The 16,502-nt window shown below is 38.6% G+C and overlaps 1 protein-coding gene across 3 annotated transcripts in view; it reads right to left on the reverse strand.

Moving 5' to 3' along the window:
- Window positions 1-16,502, reverse strand: part of SMARCC1 (SWI/SNF related, matrix associated, actin dependent regulator of chromatin subfamily c member 1) — a 169,685-nt gene that overhangs the window by 144,838 nt on the left and 8,345 nt on the right. For all 3 annotated transcript variants that reach the window (XM_059160755.1, XM_059160754.1, XM_059160756.1), the window contains exons 2-3: window positions 15,992-16,111; window positions 376-461 (exon numbers count right to left, since the gene is read on the reverse strand). In XM_059160755.1, coding sequence (XP_059016738.1) covers window positions 376-461; window positions 15,992-16,111 — 206 coding nt within the window. The remainder of the gene's footprint in view (window positions 1-375; window positions 462-15,991; window positions 16,112-16,502) is intronic.

The raw sequence follows: 16,502 nt of genomic DNA on the forward strand, positions 1-16,502 counted from the left end.
GACATCTCTCATTCTGAAGGCCTGGCTCATGAAAACACTTAAACTGCTGTTTTTTAGCACAACGTTACGTTCACAATACCCATTTATATATTTCACAGTGAGCCAACCATCTAATTTGCTAAGAATACACACTCATCTATTATCTAGATACAACTATATATGAGAAGTAATTTGCCTAATAAATAGAATAATTGTTCGAGATTTCTCCTGGATGTAGGTACAAAGTAAACCAGAAAACCAAATAAAGCTTCAACTTTGCACACTAATTATAATGTGCTTTTAGAATTCTCTAACACTATACAAAGAAGGCCAACGATTTAACATTAAATAACATAAATATCACATCAAGACATACAAATAAACACAAAAACTTACCATCCCTGTTCATTTTTATACTTGTAAGCAGCCCCAAGAATGTGACACAAGGTGCCTCCAGCTTTGAAATCCATGAAACATTTTGCCTAAAAATGACAGAAGTTACACATGAGAAAAATAAAAGTTCTGACAAAATTAGTCATGTCTGAATTCAAAGTTTTATAAAGTCAAAATTTATAAACTGGTAGCTTAACCTCATTATATACTTCCTGGAACCAAATAAGGTATAAGGAAATTTTTTCCGAAAGTCAATTAAAAATTCTTTTAATTCAATTTATTACTCTTTTAGTAAATAGTCTCTTAAAAACAAGATATACAAAAGAAAAATCAAAATTTTCAGCAGGAAACACTAATGGACAGAAAATGTTGATACACTACAACCTCCACTGATAAATATAAAATGTGATTTTTTAAATGTATAAAATCCCAGTAAAACATAATTTCCAACAATATGATTTTCCTGTAGAATAAGAAATATTAGTATGCATTAGACTTTGTTCCCAAATTAGGTCCCTCACTTAAGTTATGCAAAAATTACAACTGAACTCTTGTGATAATATTTTAATGACCATGAAAACACAGTGTTAATTGTATGTAAAATTATAGCTAAAATCTGTGCAACAATTTGAAAGAGATGTGCACCTTATGGATTATAAAAGTAATGATCAAATAAATCAAATACTGAATGACTTCTACACTATGGAAGTAAAAGTTTCATATAAACTGATCATCAAATATGCTAATAATATGAAAGTATCAGAAATACAGCATGCACAAGATGGGATCGGGAGGGAGACAAACCATAAGAAACTCTTAATCTCACAAAACAAATAGGGTGCTGGGGGATGGGGGGGTAGGGAGAGAGTGGTTGGGTGATGGACACTGTGAAGAGTATGTGATATGGTGAGTGCTATGAAATGTGCAAGCCTGACGATTCACAGACCTGTATTCCTGGGGCAAATAATACGTTACATGTTAATAAAAATAATTTTAAAAATAAATAAATAAAAGAAACAAACCCCTCCAAAAAAGAAATACAGCATGCATTTTTTTTCCTTCAAAATGATTCTTACAAAATAATATAATGAAAAGAACTCCACGATGTCAAACACAAGAAGGCAAAAAACAGAACAGTGGCTGCTAGGGGTTGGGGAGAGAGTGAAGAGTTATGGTTCAATGAGTTCAGAGTTGCAATCTGGGAAAATGACAAAGTTCTGGAGATGGAGAGTAGTAACAGTTGGACAACAATGTGAAGAATGCCACTGAACTACACACTTAAAGTTATTAAAACATTTTACTATAATGAAAAAATAAAAAACATTTTAAAAAATAAAAAATACTTAGAAAATCATTAAGATGAGCTCTTCCAAGTCATTCTGGTTTTCCTGCTGCTTTTTAAATACATAGGTTTGAGCTCCTAATTTCTTGCCCAATACTATTCCCAGTACACCCCAAATGCTGCATTACATATTCCTAAAAGCAAATACATCCAGGTGCAATTCTTACCATTGACAACATGTTATTTATCTAGGAAAATGAACAAGTTATTAAAATCTTCTGGTGTTGGCATAATGTGCTGGAAGGTATCTACAAGAGCAGAATGAAACAGTTCTACTGAGCCTTCCCTGAACCTGCAGAGGCTGGGCTGAAATGTTCTAACTACACAAGCATATCACTACTAAGCACATGCAAACCACTCAGCATATATCTCTAATATGAACTCCTTGAGAACAGGAACAATATCCTACTCAAATCTTTAACATCAGTATTCAACAGAGTGCCTGACAATGTAGGTAATCCATAGAACTTTTTCAATATTTCAAGTATACTAAAATAATTTAAAAACTCATAGCTGAAAAAACAACCCAAAAAACACTCATAAGTGTCAAAAAAAAAAAAATCATAGCCATGCTACATATTGATCAGACCAGAAAAATAAAACACCTATACACGTAATTACGTAATTTAAAATTAAGGCCAATTTCTGGACAGGTTATAAATTTGAGAAATTAAAATATCAGATATATGCTCAAGACAGACACATTAACTTCTGTCAACCACTACAGGAACAAGTGATAAGTGAAGTAGAAAATGAGACTTCGGGCGCCTGGGTGGCTCAGTGGGTTAAGTCTCTGCCTTCGGCTCAGGTCAGTTTAAACTGCTGAATGATAAAATTTGAGCTATTTAAAGCTTATATTTTAGTATGAACTAAATGAAGGTTAAGACATGCTTTAGAAAAAATGCACTGATTTCTGCATTATGTGTACAGTGTTGGACACTGTACACACTCGTCCTGGGATCCAGTCCCGCATCGGGCTCTCTACTCGGTGGGGGTCGGCTTCCTCCTCTCTCTCTCTCTGCCTGCCTCCCTGCCTACTTGTGATCTCTCTCTGTCAAATAAATAAATAGAATCTTAAAAAAAAAAAAAGAAAAAAGAAAATGAGACTTCTATGCTGAGTGAAGTAAGTCAAGCAGAGAGAGTCAATTATCATATGGTTTCACTTATTTATGGAGCATAACAAAAAGCATGGAGGACATGGGGGGTTAGACAGAAGGGGGTTGGGATAAATTGGAAGGGGAGGTGAATTATGAGAGACTATGGACTCTGAAAAACAATCTGAGGGGTTTGAAGTGGCGGGGGGGTGTGAGGTCGGGGTACCAGGTGGTGGGTATTATAGAGGGCACGGATTGCATGGAGCACTGGGTGTGGTGAAAAAATAATGATACTGTTATGTTGAAAATAAATAAATTTAAAAAAAAAAATACAATAACTAGCTTAAAAAAAAAAAAAAAAAAGAAAATCAGACTTCTAATTTTCCAGAGGTATCATCTGAATAAAGGGAAACCCGGGAACCTGTCAAGGGCACCAGTTCCAGTAATGAAGGGCAAAAAGGAAAACACAAGTCCATAAAGATGTGACAAGAAAAAACCAAAAAAGGACACTCACCACACATCAAGGATTCTTAGAGCCTAAATGGGAATGGATTTGGGACTCTGGTCCTAAGGATAAGCTCAGTATCAAAATCACCCAGATAAAAAAGTAGTCAATCAGAATCCGGGGACAGCAAGTTGGGAGGCAGAGACAAGAGACTTCGCAGGGTCACCCACGAGGCCCTGACTGCATCCCCTCAACCAACCCTCAGCCCAACCACCCCCACCCTGAAGAGGCCCTACCCTAACTGACACTGGATGTAATTCGAATACAAGAACTTCTCCTAAGGAGCAGCGTGGATTGTTCATTGTAAATTCCTCTTGATTAGTACTGAAAAACTTAAAGAATAAAAGGGCAAGAGGTTTCCAAAACTTGAGCTTTCCAGAGCCAGCAAGATGCTGCTTTGCCTGAGTTATCTCAGTAGCTACACACCCCAATCAGAGTCTGGCGATCAAGGACAGCTCTAACAGCCTGCTTCTATTCCCAGCTGTGTGACTGCACTGCTTTTGATAAGCTGTTCTATCTCTGGTTAACTCTTTGGAAAATTAATCTCCTCTTATTCTGGATGTACGTTAAGTGGTCTCATCCTACCTATTTATAGCCCACCTAAAATTCCGCTGAGCTGATGGAAACCCAGAAAAAAGACAGAACTAACTGCAACACATAAAAAAGTGCTTAAAATTTGTACCACAGTGTCCTTATTTATTTCTCTGGCTTATTTATTAAGGGCAATTCATCTTAATTAGAAAAAAGGAGGATGTATACCTGTATAGTTAGAACATACACATCTATAATGCCGTGTTCTGGTCTATTAGTCAATATGATGGTACAAGAAAGTAAATATGAGAAAGTGAATAAAGGAACAGAAACTGGGAATGTCCAAGACATCAAGAAAGTTCACAGAAAATCACAACGTCATCTTCACACCTTGAAAAGCTGTGGGGAAAAAGGCACGTTGCTTAGACTCCAGAACCTTTTTACCTCACAAAAAATGACAATCAAATATTCCACACATTTCTCTGTGTACTTTAACTGCTTTGGAGTTCCGATAATACTTTCCAGAAATTTTTCCCAATGTAATTAATAAGAGAAACTGTAACTGTAATTAGCATCTCTAATCATAGCTAATTATTGCTGCAGTACTCTTATTCTTGGGGAGAACAAAAAGTATTATCATTGCCACCAATTACAGAGAATTTAAATTTACCATGAGGCACTATATATACATCACTGACAACTTGCCATTTTTCTGAAAAAATGCTCAAGTTGTGGCAATTTTGCAGTATTGGCATCTTAGATGAAAATAACGTACCTCGTTTACTCCTCACAACTACCCTACAAAGTTGACTCTCTTTATCCCATTTTACAGATGAAAAGTGTTCCTGCCTCCACCAAAATGATAGGCTGAATAACCAGAAAACCCTACCACTTCAAATGCATGCTGGACAAACTATAACAGACTTTATTTTATTTATTTATTTATTTATTTATTTATCTGTTTATTTATTTATTTAAAGATTTTTATTTATTTGAGAGAGAGACAGTGAGAGACAGCATGAGCGAGGAGAAGGTCAGAGGGAGACGCAGACTCCCCATGGAGCTGGGAGCCGGATGCAGGACTCGATCCCGGGATCATGACCTGAGCGGAAGGCAGTCGCTTAACCAACTGAGCCACCCAGGCGCCCACAGACTTTATTTTAAATAAATAAACTGGATCTCTAGGAAGAAATCAAACCCCTAGATGCAAAAATCAAAGACGACAGAAAATCAAACTAAAAGTCAAAGTGTTAATCTTCTGAGGCATAAAAAAGAAATACCATGCTAGGGTGATAGGAGGTGGGGATGATGAGACTAAACAGGCAAGTAATGACAACGTTGATAAGATAAAGGCCAGGGCTTCCCCAGGCAGGCAGGACAGGGGAAAAAAGACTACAGACCTAAGACTAAGCAAGGGAGGACATCAGAACTAAGGCAATCACCAGCCATACACATATGGACAGCCAGGACTATCGACACGCTCACTGCAGAGAGGAGGGAAAGGATGAGCTAACAATACCTGCCAGCAAAGAAGGTAACAAGCTTCCATCTCAAGATAATTCGAGTTTGGAACTTAACTAACCACTCAATTAGGAACCCCATGACAATTTAACATAATAATTGGTCCTAAATTTATCAGGTCCTCTGGACTGCCTTAAAAAGCAAATTCTCACCCCAGGCCAATACGACTCCCAGGTAAAATTCCAGTGAAGGAAGTGCTGACATTCCAAAACTCAAATACACAGAAATCTTAATTACATTTTTATTCCCTGAAATCAAGAGAAAAAAAGAAAAATCCAAAACGTCCTAGAATTTTGCATGATCGTAGCAGAACAATACTATTCTCAGGCACAGATCATAAAATACCCAAAGTTGGAGGAATCATCACATTCACTGAATTCAACAGTTTTCTGATGTATCTTTGCCAAAGAACTTTTTCAGGAGCAGAAAGCCCAGAAAGAAGTCTATCAGGAAAAACTGTTCAAAGTGAGAAACTTGAAAGCAACAGATTCCTCTTGGACCTCCCCATTCATTCCTCTGTTCCCTCAGTCCCTCAGGTGCTCTGCAAGGAACAATTACAAAACCAATAATCAGGGCCAATCCCTTTTTCTGATAATTATAGGCCTCTTCTTATCAATTTCCTTCTCCCTAAAACTTCTTTACCACACAGCATGGTTTACTAAATCAAATGAAGGAAATAAACTGCCAAAGTTCTCGGGCCCATATTCTTTCCGTTACACCAAACTGACCAAGTTCATGAGAATCTCTGCCATGAGGTCAATCAGACTTACTGGACATAAATTCCAAAGTGTCCGAGAGAGAGTGCCTATGGACTGTGACTCATCTAAAATGTCCCCAAATTGGGCACCTGGGTGGCTCAGTGGGTTAAGCTGCTGTCTTCAGCTCAGGTCATGATCTCAGGGTCCTGGGATCGAGTCCCGCAATGGGCTCTCTGCTCAGCAGGGAGCCTGCTTCCCTCGCTCTCTCCCTGCCTGCCTCTCTGTCTACTTGTGATCTCTGTCTGTCAAATAAACAAATAGAATCTTTAAAAAAATAAATAAAAATAAAAAATAAAAAAATAAAATGTCCCCTGGGGCGCCTGGGTGGCTCAGTGGGTTAAAGCCTCTGCCTTCGGCTCAGGTCATGATCCCGGCGTCCTGGGATCAAGCCCCACATCGGGCTCTCTGCTCGGCGGGGAGCCTGCTTCCCCCTCTCTCTCTGCCTGCCTCTCTGCCTACTTGTGATCTCTATCTTCAAATAAATAAATAAAATCTTAAAATAAATAAATAAATAAAAATAAAAATAAAATGTCCCAAAATTCTACTACCCAATCCAAATACACAATCTCATTTGTAGAAATGGCTCTGACAATAAATTTTACCTTCCAAGTATTTACATGTATTCCAAAGTTATATATTAAAATGTATGAAGTTCCTCTGACAGTTTGAGAATAAATTCCAAAAAATGTAGTACACATCCCTGAAAATTAGTGTATCCTTCTCAATGTACCTCCTTTTGAGAAGTAGTAATTTCACCAAGTTTTCTGATCATTGCTTTAAAATGTCAGCACTGCTTTACATTTTTGTAGATATTTTAAGAAAAGATGAATTTCACAAAGTAGATATTGTTCAGTTCTCCAGCTAACTTCAATAACAGCCTTTCACTCTTCCCATCTTTGAGACAGTAACCATCATCCCAACAAAGTCATGTCAATAAATACATACTAAACACTTGCAGTGAGTAGGAAAGTAAAGCAAATCTTTGCAATTGATAAAATTTGGCTTCAATTCAAAGGACACTACAACATTTTATTAGTCCTCAGGTTTACATAAAATGCACTGTTCTCAGATATGAGTTGAGCTGAAACAGAAGACCCAGCTAGCTCTTCAGGACTTTCCTTAAGAGCTGGAGGCAATGGCAAACTAGTATAATAAATATTCAAACAACATGTCTACCTTATATCTACATTTTCACTTTAACCAAGAAAACTGCTAGAACAAGCTAGCAATCTATTTTTCATGTTAAGTACTAAATACCACTTCTAATTTCTCAAAGAACTTTTACTATCCCATATCTTGTGATTCCCACAGTTACATCATAGTGTCAGTAGAGCAAGAAACACTTTCCCAGTAGTAGTACAGGTGAAAGTACCTTCCCCCAAGGTAAGAGGGCTAGGACATAGCTATTTAACTCCTAAGCCCAGGGTTCTTTCATAACACCTGGTTCCAGAAACTGATCTGAGGCAATTCCATATGTTACATTATTTCAATTTAAGAAATGAATGAGCTGGGGCACCTGGGTGGCTCAGTGGGTTAAAGCCTCTGCCTTCAGCTCAGGTCATGATCCCAGGGTCCTGGGATCGAGCCCCACATCGGGCTCTCTGCTCTGCAGGGAGCCTGCTTCCTCCTCTCTCTCTCTGCCTGCCGCTCTGCCTACTTGTGATCTCTGTCTGTCAAATAAATAAATAAAATCTTTAAAAAAAAAAAAGAAATGAATGAGCTTTATTATGACAAAATCAAAAGCTTTTAAACTTTCTCAAGACTTCTGATTCAAGTCAGATTAAAGAGACCTATACTTTATCTCTGATCTCTAAAACTTAAAATGAAGCTTAAAAAATCATTACAGGAGGGGTGCCTGGGTGGCTCAGTGGGTTGTGCCACTGCCTTCGGCTCAGGTCATGATCTCAGGGTCCTGGGATCGAGTCCCGCATCAGGCTCTCTGCTCAGCGGGGAGTCGGCTTCCCTCTCTATCTCTCTCTGCCTGCCTCTCCATCTACTTGTGATCTCTCTCTGTCAAATAAATAAATAAAATCTTAAAAAAAAAAAAAATCATTACAGGAAATATACTGGGCTAAATACCCAGAATTGTCCAGCTGACAACTAAAAATGCTGATACAATACACAAAACTTCTTCTAACAAAAGGAAAGAAAGAAAGAAATCTCTGAAAGATAACTTGCTGAAAAATAACAGCACAGAAACATCAATGACAGTACTGACAAAGAATATAGTCTTTACAAAAGCATTTTGGAAAATTCCACAAACAAATGTCTGCAGCATTCAAGTAACAACAGCAATCCTTGGACATGGGAGAGAATCTATCTACCAGAGTTATTAGCACATTAAAACACACAAACTGCTCTGTTTTTAATAAAAAAATTACAGAGCATACAAAAAAGAAATAGGGAGGTATGGGCCATTCAGAGGGGGAAAAAAAAATTGACAGAAACCATCCCAGAGGGGAAAAAAAGGAACAAAGAAAAATGAACACAGTATAAGGGACCAATGGAACAGCACCAAATTTACCAATATGCATATTATGGGAGTCCCAAAAGAGAGAAAAGAACATCAAATATCTGAAAAAAATTAAGGCTAAAACATGCCAATATTATGAAGAATGTGAATTTATACATCCAGGAAATTCAACAACCTCCAAGCTGGATAAAATCAGAGATCCACACCAAGACACTTTATATTTAAACTGTCAAAAAAACAAAGACAAAGGATCTAAAAAACAGGGAGAGGGATGTGTCTTGTCATACACAAGGAACTCTAAATAACATTAACACCCAATTTCTATTCAGAAACCATGAAGGCCAAAAGGTAATGAAAAGATAAAGGCAAAGCGCTGAAAGAAAAAATAACTTGTCAATCAAAGTTTGAATCCTGCAAAACTGCCCTTCAAAAATGAAAGAGATGGGGTGCCTGGGTGGCTCAGTGGGCTAAAGCCTCTGCTTTCGGCCCAGGTCCTGGGATTAAGCCCCACGTTGGACTCTCTGCTTGGCAGGGGGCCTGCTTCCCCCTCTCTCTCTGCCTGCCTCTCTGCCTACTTGTGATCTCTGTCTGTAAAATAAATAAATAAAACCTTTAAAAAAGAGAGAGAGAGAGTGCAACTCTTGTCCTTGGGGTTGTGAGTTTGAGCCCCATGCTGGGTGTAGAGATTACTTAAAAATAAATCTTTAAGGGGCACCTAGGTGGCTCAGTGGGTTAAGTGTCTGCCTTCAGCTCAGGTCATGATCTTGGGGTTGGGGGGGTTTCCTGGGATTGAGCCCCACATCAGGCTCCCTGCTCGGAGTGGAACCTGTTTCTCCCTCTTCCTCTGCACTGCCCCAATCATGTGTGCACATGCTCTCTCTCCCTCTCAAATAAAATCTTTAAAATAAAAGAAAATCTAAAAATTAAAGTAATATCTTTAAAAAAATAAGAAAGAGATGAAAAGATGCTCCACATCATTTGTAATCAGGGAAATGCAAATTAGAATGAGATACCATAATAGAATAGTCAAAATCCAGAACACTGACAACACCAAATTCTGGTAAGAAAAGGATTACTCAGTGCTAAAAAAAAATGGGCTAGCAAGCAATTAAAAGACACAAAGTACCTTCAAGGGCATAATACTAAGTGAAAGTAGACAACCTAAAAAGACTACATACTACATATTCCAATTATATGACTCTCAAGAAAAGGCAAAACTATGGACAGTAAAAGGATCTATGGTTGTCAGAGGTTAGTGCAGGCTGAAGGAATGAATAGGAGGAGCAAAGAGGACTTTCAGGACAGTGAAACTATCCTATGTCATACTATAATACTATATGTCATTATACATTTGTCAAAACCTGTAGAATGGGGGCGCCTAGGTGGCGCAGTGGGTTAAGCCTCTGCCTTTGGCTCAGGTCATGATCTCAGGGTCCTGGGATTGAGTTCCACACTGGGCTGCTTGCTCAGCAGGGGGCCTGATTCCCCTCCCCTTTTGCCTGCCTCTCTTTCTACTTGTGATCTCTCTCTCTGTCAAATAAATAAAATTTCTTCAAAAATTCAAATTACCAAAGCTGACACAATAAAGAGAATCTGAACCCTGTATCTGTTGAGAAAATTGAACTAGCAAATTAAGGTCCATTATACATAAAACAGATAACATATCATGATTAAGTAGGGTTTACCCTGGAATACCAGGTTGATGAACTGAAAAATGAGTGAATGAAGCTCATCATATCAACAGAATATGAGAAAAACCTCTTGATCATCTCAGAAGATGCAGAAAAAGCACACGATAAAATCCAACAGTCATGTGCATTAAAAGCTCTTAGCAAACTAGGCATACTAGGGAACTTCCACAATCTGAATTAAGATCACATATGAAAAACTTACAGCTATTATCATATTTCATAGTGCAAAACTTGTTTTCCATTAACAAGAATAAAGTTAGAATTCTTGTCTTAAACACCTCTTTTTTAGTGATCACTACACCTTATGTGGAGTTCACACTCACAACTCCCAAATCAAGAGCCACATGCTCTACCAACTGAGCCAGCCAGGAGCCCCCTGTCTTAACCATTTCTATACCATGTTGAGTTAGAGGCACTACCCAGTACAATGGGGCAAGAAAAAGAAATTAAAAGCATAAAGATTGGGGAGGGGAACTTGTCATAAAGTTACAGTACTCAAAAACATGGTATTAACGAAAACATGTACATTTCAATCAATAGCAAAAACCACCCAGATACACACTCACACATCTGGTCAACTAAATTTCTCCTAAATCCTAGCTTCTCAATTTAGCATTAGATAGAACATACCCTACACTGAGCCAGCTGTTTAATATCCGGTGTAACTTAGAAAGTCAGCATATAAAGTTCCACTCTGATTTAAAAAAAAAAGAAAGAAAGAAATCAGCCCAAATAGTGAACTCTTATACCAGTACTGTTTATTCAGAAAGAAAAAAAAAGTTTAAGGTTAAACAGCTGACATGTTTTACTAAAACATTCTTCCCTTCATTAACTATCTTTCTCATCCACTTTTGCTTGACACCATTACACATTACACCAATCCCTTTCATTTGGGAAAATGTTAAACACTATTTTAAGAGGAAGAAAAGTACATCTGGTCCCACTGGCACTAAGCCATGAATTATTTTTATTTAAAATAAACTTTTGCCTGAAAATATTCTTTCCTAATCTTTAAAATCCGGAAAAAAATAATGCTTTCATTTGCAAGAGTTTAATATCTCATAAATAAAGCCTCCTATACATACCATTTTTTAAGACCATTCATACAATCTTAATTAGAAATACCAATATAATGTGAATCACATAACAGAAAATACTTCATGTAATGTTATCTGTAGATTTTATCCTAAATATTAATGTTATACTTGATAAAGTACTATCCATATGTATTCTGTTACAGTGTTGGGTTTTTTTTTAAAGATTTTATTTATTTATTTGACAGAGGGAGAGTGAGCATGGGCAGGGTGAGGGGCAGAGAGAGACAGAGGGAGAAGACTTTTTGCTGAGCAAGGAGCCTGATGTGTGGCTCGATCCAAGGACCCTGGGATCATGACCTGAGTCCTGAGTTGAAGGTGGATGCTTAACCGACTAAGCCACCCAGGCACCCCTGTTACGGTGTTTTAAATGATACCTTCAGCCAGTTCTTAATTAAATAATTCTAATCTGACTCATTCTACACAGGAATAAGAAAGTAAACTCATGTAATTAGAGGTAAAGGAACATGGAGCTTTCAAATGAGTCAGAAAAAAAATACAGAGGAAAAAGTGACAGAGCAAATGTAGTAAAATGTTAACAATCAGGGACTCTGAATGAAGGGAAAATGAAAGTTCTTTGCATTATTCTTGCAAAATTTTTACTTTGAATTAATATGAAATTTAAAGTTACTCAAAAACCTCAGTCACACAGCTCAGAAAATGAAATTACATTCATCATCCAGCTGAATAATTCCCATTAGAACAAAATGAGTATGTACTTCCAATATCTAAAAATTTATTCATAAATTATATACAGGTACTTACTACATTGTTATTATACATATATAACAAATCACATATTCAAAAGTAGGTATTTTTAAAAATTTTTTTTTAAGTAGATCTTTTTTTTTTAGGATTTTATTTATTTATTTGACAGAGAGAGAGATCACAAGTAAGCAGAGAGGCAGGCAGAGAAAGGGGGAAGCAGGATTCTTGCTGAGCAGAGAGCTAGATTCGGGACTCAATCCCAGGACCCTGAGATCATGACCTGAGCTGAAGGCAGAGGCTTAACCCACTGAGCCACCTAGGTGCCCCATAAGTAGGTATTTTTAAAGGAGAAAGTTAAAAAGCAAATCCAAAGAGAAGGAATGATCTTGCTCCATAAGTGAATTTATCCCGTACCCAGTAACTCTCAGTAACTCTCTTCTGATTCAACCTGTACTCTAAACTCCAGCTTTCACTTCCCACAAGATTTCTAAACCTGAGGAACCAATCGGAGGAACTAACTCTAACAAAGTTAGACTAAACTGAGTACCCTTCCCCAGAAACCTGCTTTTACTCTGGCTTCCCCCTTCGTGATAAAGGTGTCTAAATGCTCAAGGTAGCAAAGTCTTTCTCTTTCCAGCCCCTGTATTGCCCCCCTGCAAGAATATTACCAAGTTCTGCCCCCTTGAATTCTGAGTTCCTTTCCATCCTCTTTAAATCCACTGCTTCGGACGCCTGGGTGGCTCAGTGGGTTAAAGCCTCTGCCTTCAGTTCAGGTCATGATCCTAGGGTCCTGGGATCAAGCCCCGCAGCGGGCTCCCTGGTCAACAGGGAGCCTGCTTCCCCCTCTTTCTCTGCTTACCTCTCTGCCTACTTGTGATCTCTCTCTCTCTCTCTGTCAAATAAATAAATAAAATCTTTAAAAAAATAAAAATTTTTTAAAAATCCACCGCTTCTGGGGCACCTGGGGGGCTCCACTCATTGAGTGTCTGCCTTTAGCTCAGATCATGGTCCCAAATCGAGCCCTCAATGAGGCTCCCTGCTAGGTGGGGAGTCTGCTTTTCCCTCTGCCTGCTGTTCTCCCTGCTTGTGTTCTCTTGCTCTTGCTCTCTTGCAAATAAAATCTTTAAAAATAAGCAAGTAAAGAAATCCAGTTTTCTCCACATGGTATCATCACAGTGGATTATTAGAGCAGTTTCTTCATGGAGAGTTTTCAAAGCCTCCAACCTCAACAGCTTCCAACCCATTCTTCACACTGAAGCCTGTGGGATTATTCTAAAACCCAAAATCAACTAACCCACCCACTACTCTCTCCCTTACTGTGGTTCCCCAACACTCAGGAGATAAAGACCACACATCTAGGACAGTAAACTTGGCCTATTACGACTGATTCTAGCCCATTTCTCTGCCTACTTGTCCTCAGCTCTCATCTTACTGAAGAGTCACAACTACCTTCGAGTACCACATTTTCTCAGGCCTTAATGCTTTTACACGTTGCTATCACTGCCTGGAAATCCCATCCTTCAGCATTTCCCTGAAGAACTCAGACTCAACTTTCAAGTCTCAAATCCAAATGCCCTTTTCCCCTGGAAGACATTTCCTGAGATCACCAGCAAACTCAAAGGTTCTTCCTTCAGGCCACTACAGTGTGTGCCCCCACCCCCAGGACAAGCAATACACATACTGCTCTTTAAATTCTCAGAATTTGATAAGCAACCAAACACTTAATACTAGCTGAGCTCCGGGCGCCTGGGTGGCTCAGTGGGTTGGGCCGCTGCCTTTGGCTCAGGTCATGATCTCAGGGTCCTGGGATCGAGTCCCGCATCGGGCTCTCTGCTCGGCGGGGAGCCTGCTTCCCTCCCTCTCTCTCTCTGCCTGCCTCTCCATCTACTTGTGATTTCTCTCTGTCAAATAAATAAAAATAAAATCTTTTTTTTTTTTTTTTATTTATTTATTTGACAGACAGAGATCACAAGCAGGCAGAGAGGCAGGCAGAGAGAGAGGGGAGGAAGCAGGCTCTCTGCGGAGCAGAGAGCCCGATGCGGGGCTCGATCCCAGGACCCTGGGATCATGGCCTGAGCCGAAGGCAGAGGCTTTAACCCACTGAGCCACCCAGGCGCCCCAAAAATAAAATCTTTAAAAAAAAAAAAAAAAAAATACTAGCTGAGCTCCTATCAGTTGGGGGGTGGGGAGCACTTTTTAACAAACCTCAGGAATAACCAGATAATCTAAGAAAAAAAGATAAAACCAGATCCATTGCTCACACTGAATACCAAGATAAATTCTAAATAGATGGGAATTAAGTATAAAAAATGAAGCCACATAAGTACTAGAACACCTCACTAAATTCCTTCCTCACCTACGAGTGAAGAAAGCTTCCCGATTCAAAAACCACAATTTTATGGGCGCCTGGCTGGCTCCCTCAGTGCAACGTGTGACTCTTGATCTCAGGGTGTAAGTTCCAGCCCCACTCTGGGAGTAGAGATTACAAAACAAAAACAAAAGAAAACAAAAAAATACAATCCTGTATCTGACTAAATAAAAATAAAATGTCTAGGTAGCAAAAATGCCATAAGCAAACTAAACACATTTACTGCAAGAGCAGTAAAAAATATACATTATCTTCAGGGCACCTGGGTGGCTCAGTCGTTAAGCATCAGCCTTCAGCACCAGCCTTCAGCTCAGGTCATGATTCCAATGTCCTGGGATTGAGCCCTGCCCATGGGCTCCCTTCTCAGCGGGAAGCCTGCTTCTCCCACTCTCCCTGCTTCTGTTCCCTCTCTCACAATCTCTCTCTGTCAAATAAATAAATAAAATCTTAAAAAAAAAAAAAAAAACTAAGTAAGCTCTTGAATTAAAAAAAAAAAAAATACACACACACACACACAATCTCCTATTCTGAATCATACCTGAGAGAGCAATGAGTTGTCAAAAAATTTAGTGATGAAATAAGAACACCCAAGTCAGCGACTTCTAAGATTTAAAAAAAAGGTCTGCCTCTAAATTCAGTGGAGGCAGCAAACATTAGACTGGAAACTGCAAAAACCCAAATCAGAGAATTAAAAGACAAAAATTATGAAAAAGCTACAAGTTATTCTTAGAAATCTAATGTTTATACAGAGTTCAAAAATATAAATGAAGGAATATGGGATAGGAGAGAAGACAAAATTAATATTCCCTGAGCTAAAGAAATATAAATGAGTCTTTGGACTGTGACTTATAACTAGTTATATTTCTAAATTTCAAAGATCAGTATAAACAAGGGGAAATCAAGTTATCAGATTTTTCTCTACAAAATCAAATGTAAAGGAAAAAATAAAACCAGGGGCACCTGGCTGGCTCATCTGGTAGACACGCAACTCGATCTCCAGGTCGTGAGTTCAAGCCCCACGCTGGGTGTAGAAATTACTAAAAATAAACTTAAAAAGGAAAGGAACAAAACCTACATATTTCAAAAGGAAGAAAGGCATAACCCAGTATTTCTACACCAAACTATCCAAGTATCAACTGCAAGGACAACAGAATTATATTTTCACACAAACTCAGAAAATCTTACCAACAGAAGATAAAAATTCCACAAAAAAGTATCCTGGCCACAAGAACTGAACCAGGAGAAAGAATGAAGAAGACCTGGTAGAAAAGAGACTACAAGGAAACTACGACATAGTAAAATGTTCACAATTAAGTCTATAAATAGTTGTTGTGAAGTTTCATGCAAATTTTAAATGTCTCCTAAAAGTGACACTTCCTACACTGAAAAAGTAATAATAATCTATCATGAAAATTCCACTAAGGCTCTTTGTTTATTCTACAGGATAGCAGCAGTAAAGGAAAGAGCTGTAGGCTGCACTTGAGAGTACAGACACTGAAGATTCCCCAGTGTTATTCCAAGTTGATGTACTTACCGGGAGTTTGGTGAAGGCCGGATTCGTAACATGCTTCCCAAAGGCATCTTCCTGGAACTGAAGAAGCTGTACCACCAGCCCAGCCAGCGTTTTGTTGGTAGGAGCATCCGCATGAACATACTGCAAGATAAAGATGGGGACTCAAAACCTGGGACAGTCGTGTGGAAGAGAACGGTAGCTTACTTCCTATTACCTACTAAGCACTGGCCAGGTGACAGATTTGCAGAGGTCTGAACCTTGGTCTCTGCGTAAAAAAGAGCTTACAAAAATAAATACTGGGAGCAGTGGGAAGGGAAAGATAACTGATCTCTTTACTTAACAGGTCTGAAGGAAAGAAACCATACCCAAGCAATGAACCCAAGTCATCTCGTGTACACCTGGACCTAAAGTTGATGGTGAGATCTTGAACCTCAAACTTGAGCCTGATACTATCATCAGATGAGACCTATTAGCAAAATGTATTTTGTAAGCAGGAGAATAACCTGTGGCAGAGAGCAGACTGTACTGTTTT

This window comes from Mustela lutreola, chromosome 2 (genome assembly GCF_030435805.1).
Source record: "Mustela lutreola isolate mMusLut2 chromosome 2, mMusLut2.pri, whole genome shotgun sequence".
NCBI lineage: Eukaryota > Metazoa > Chordata > Mammalia > Carnivora > Mustelidae > Mustela > Mustela lutreola.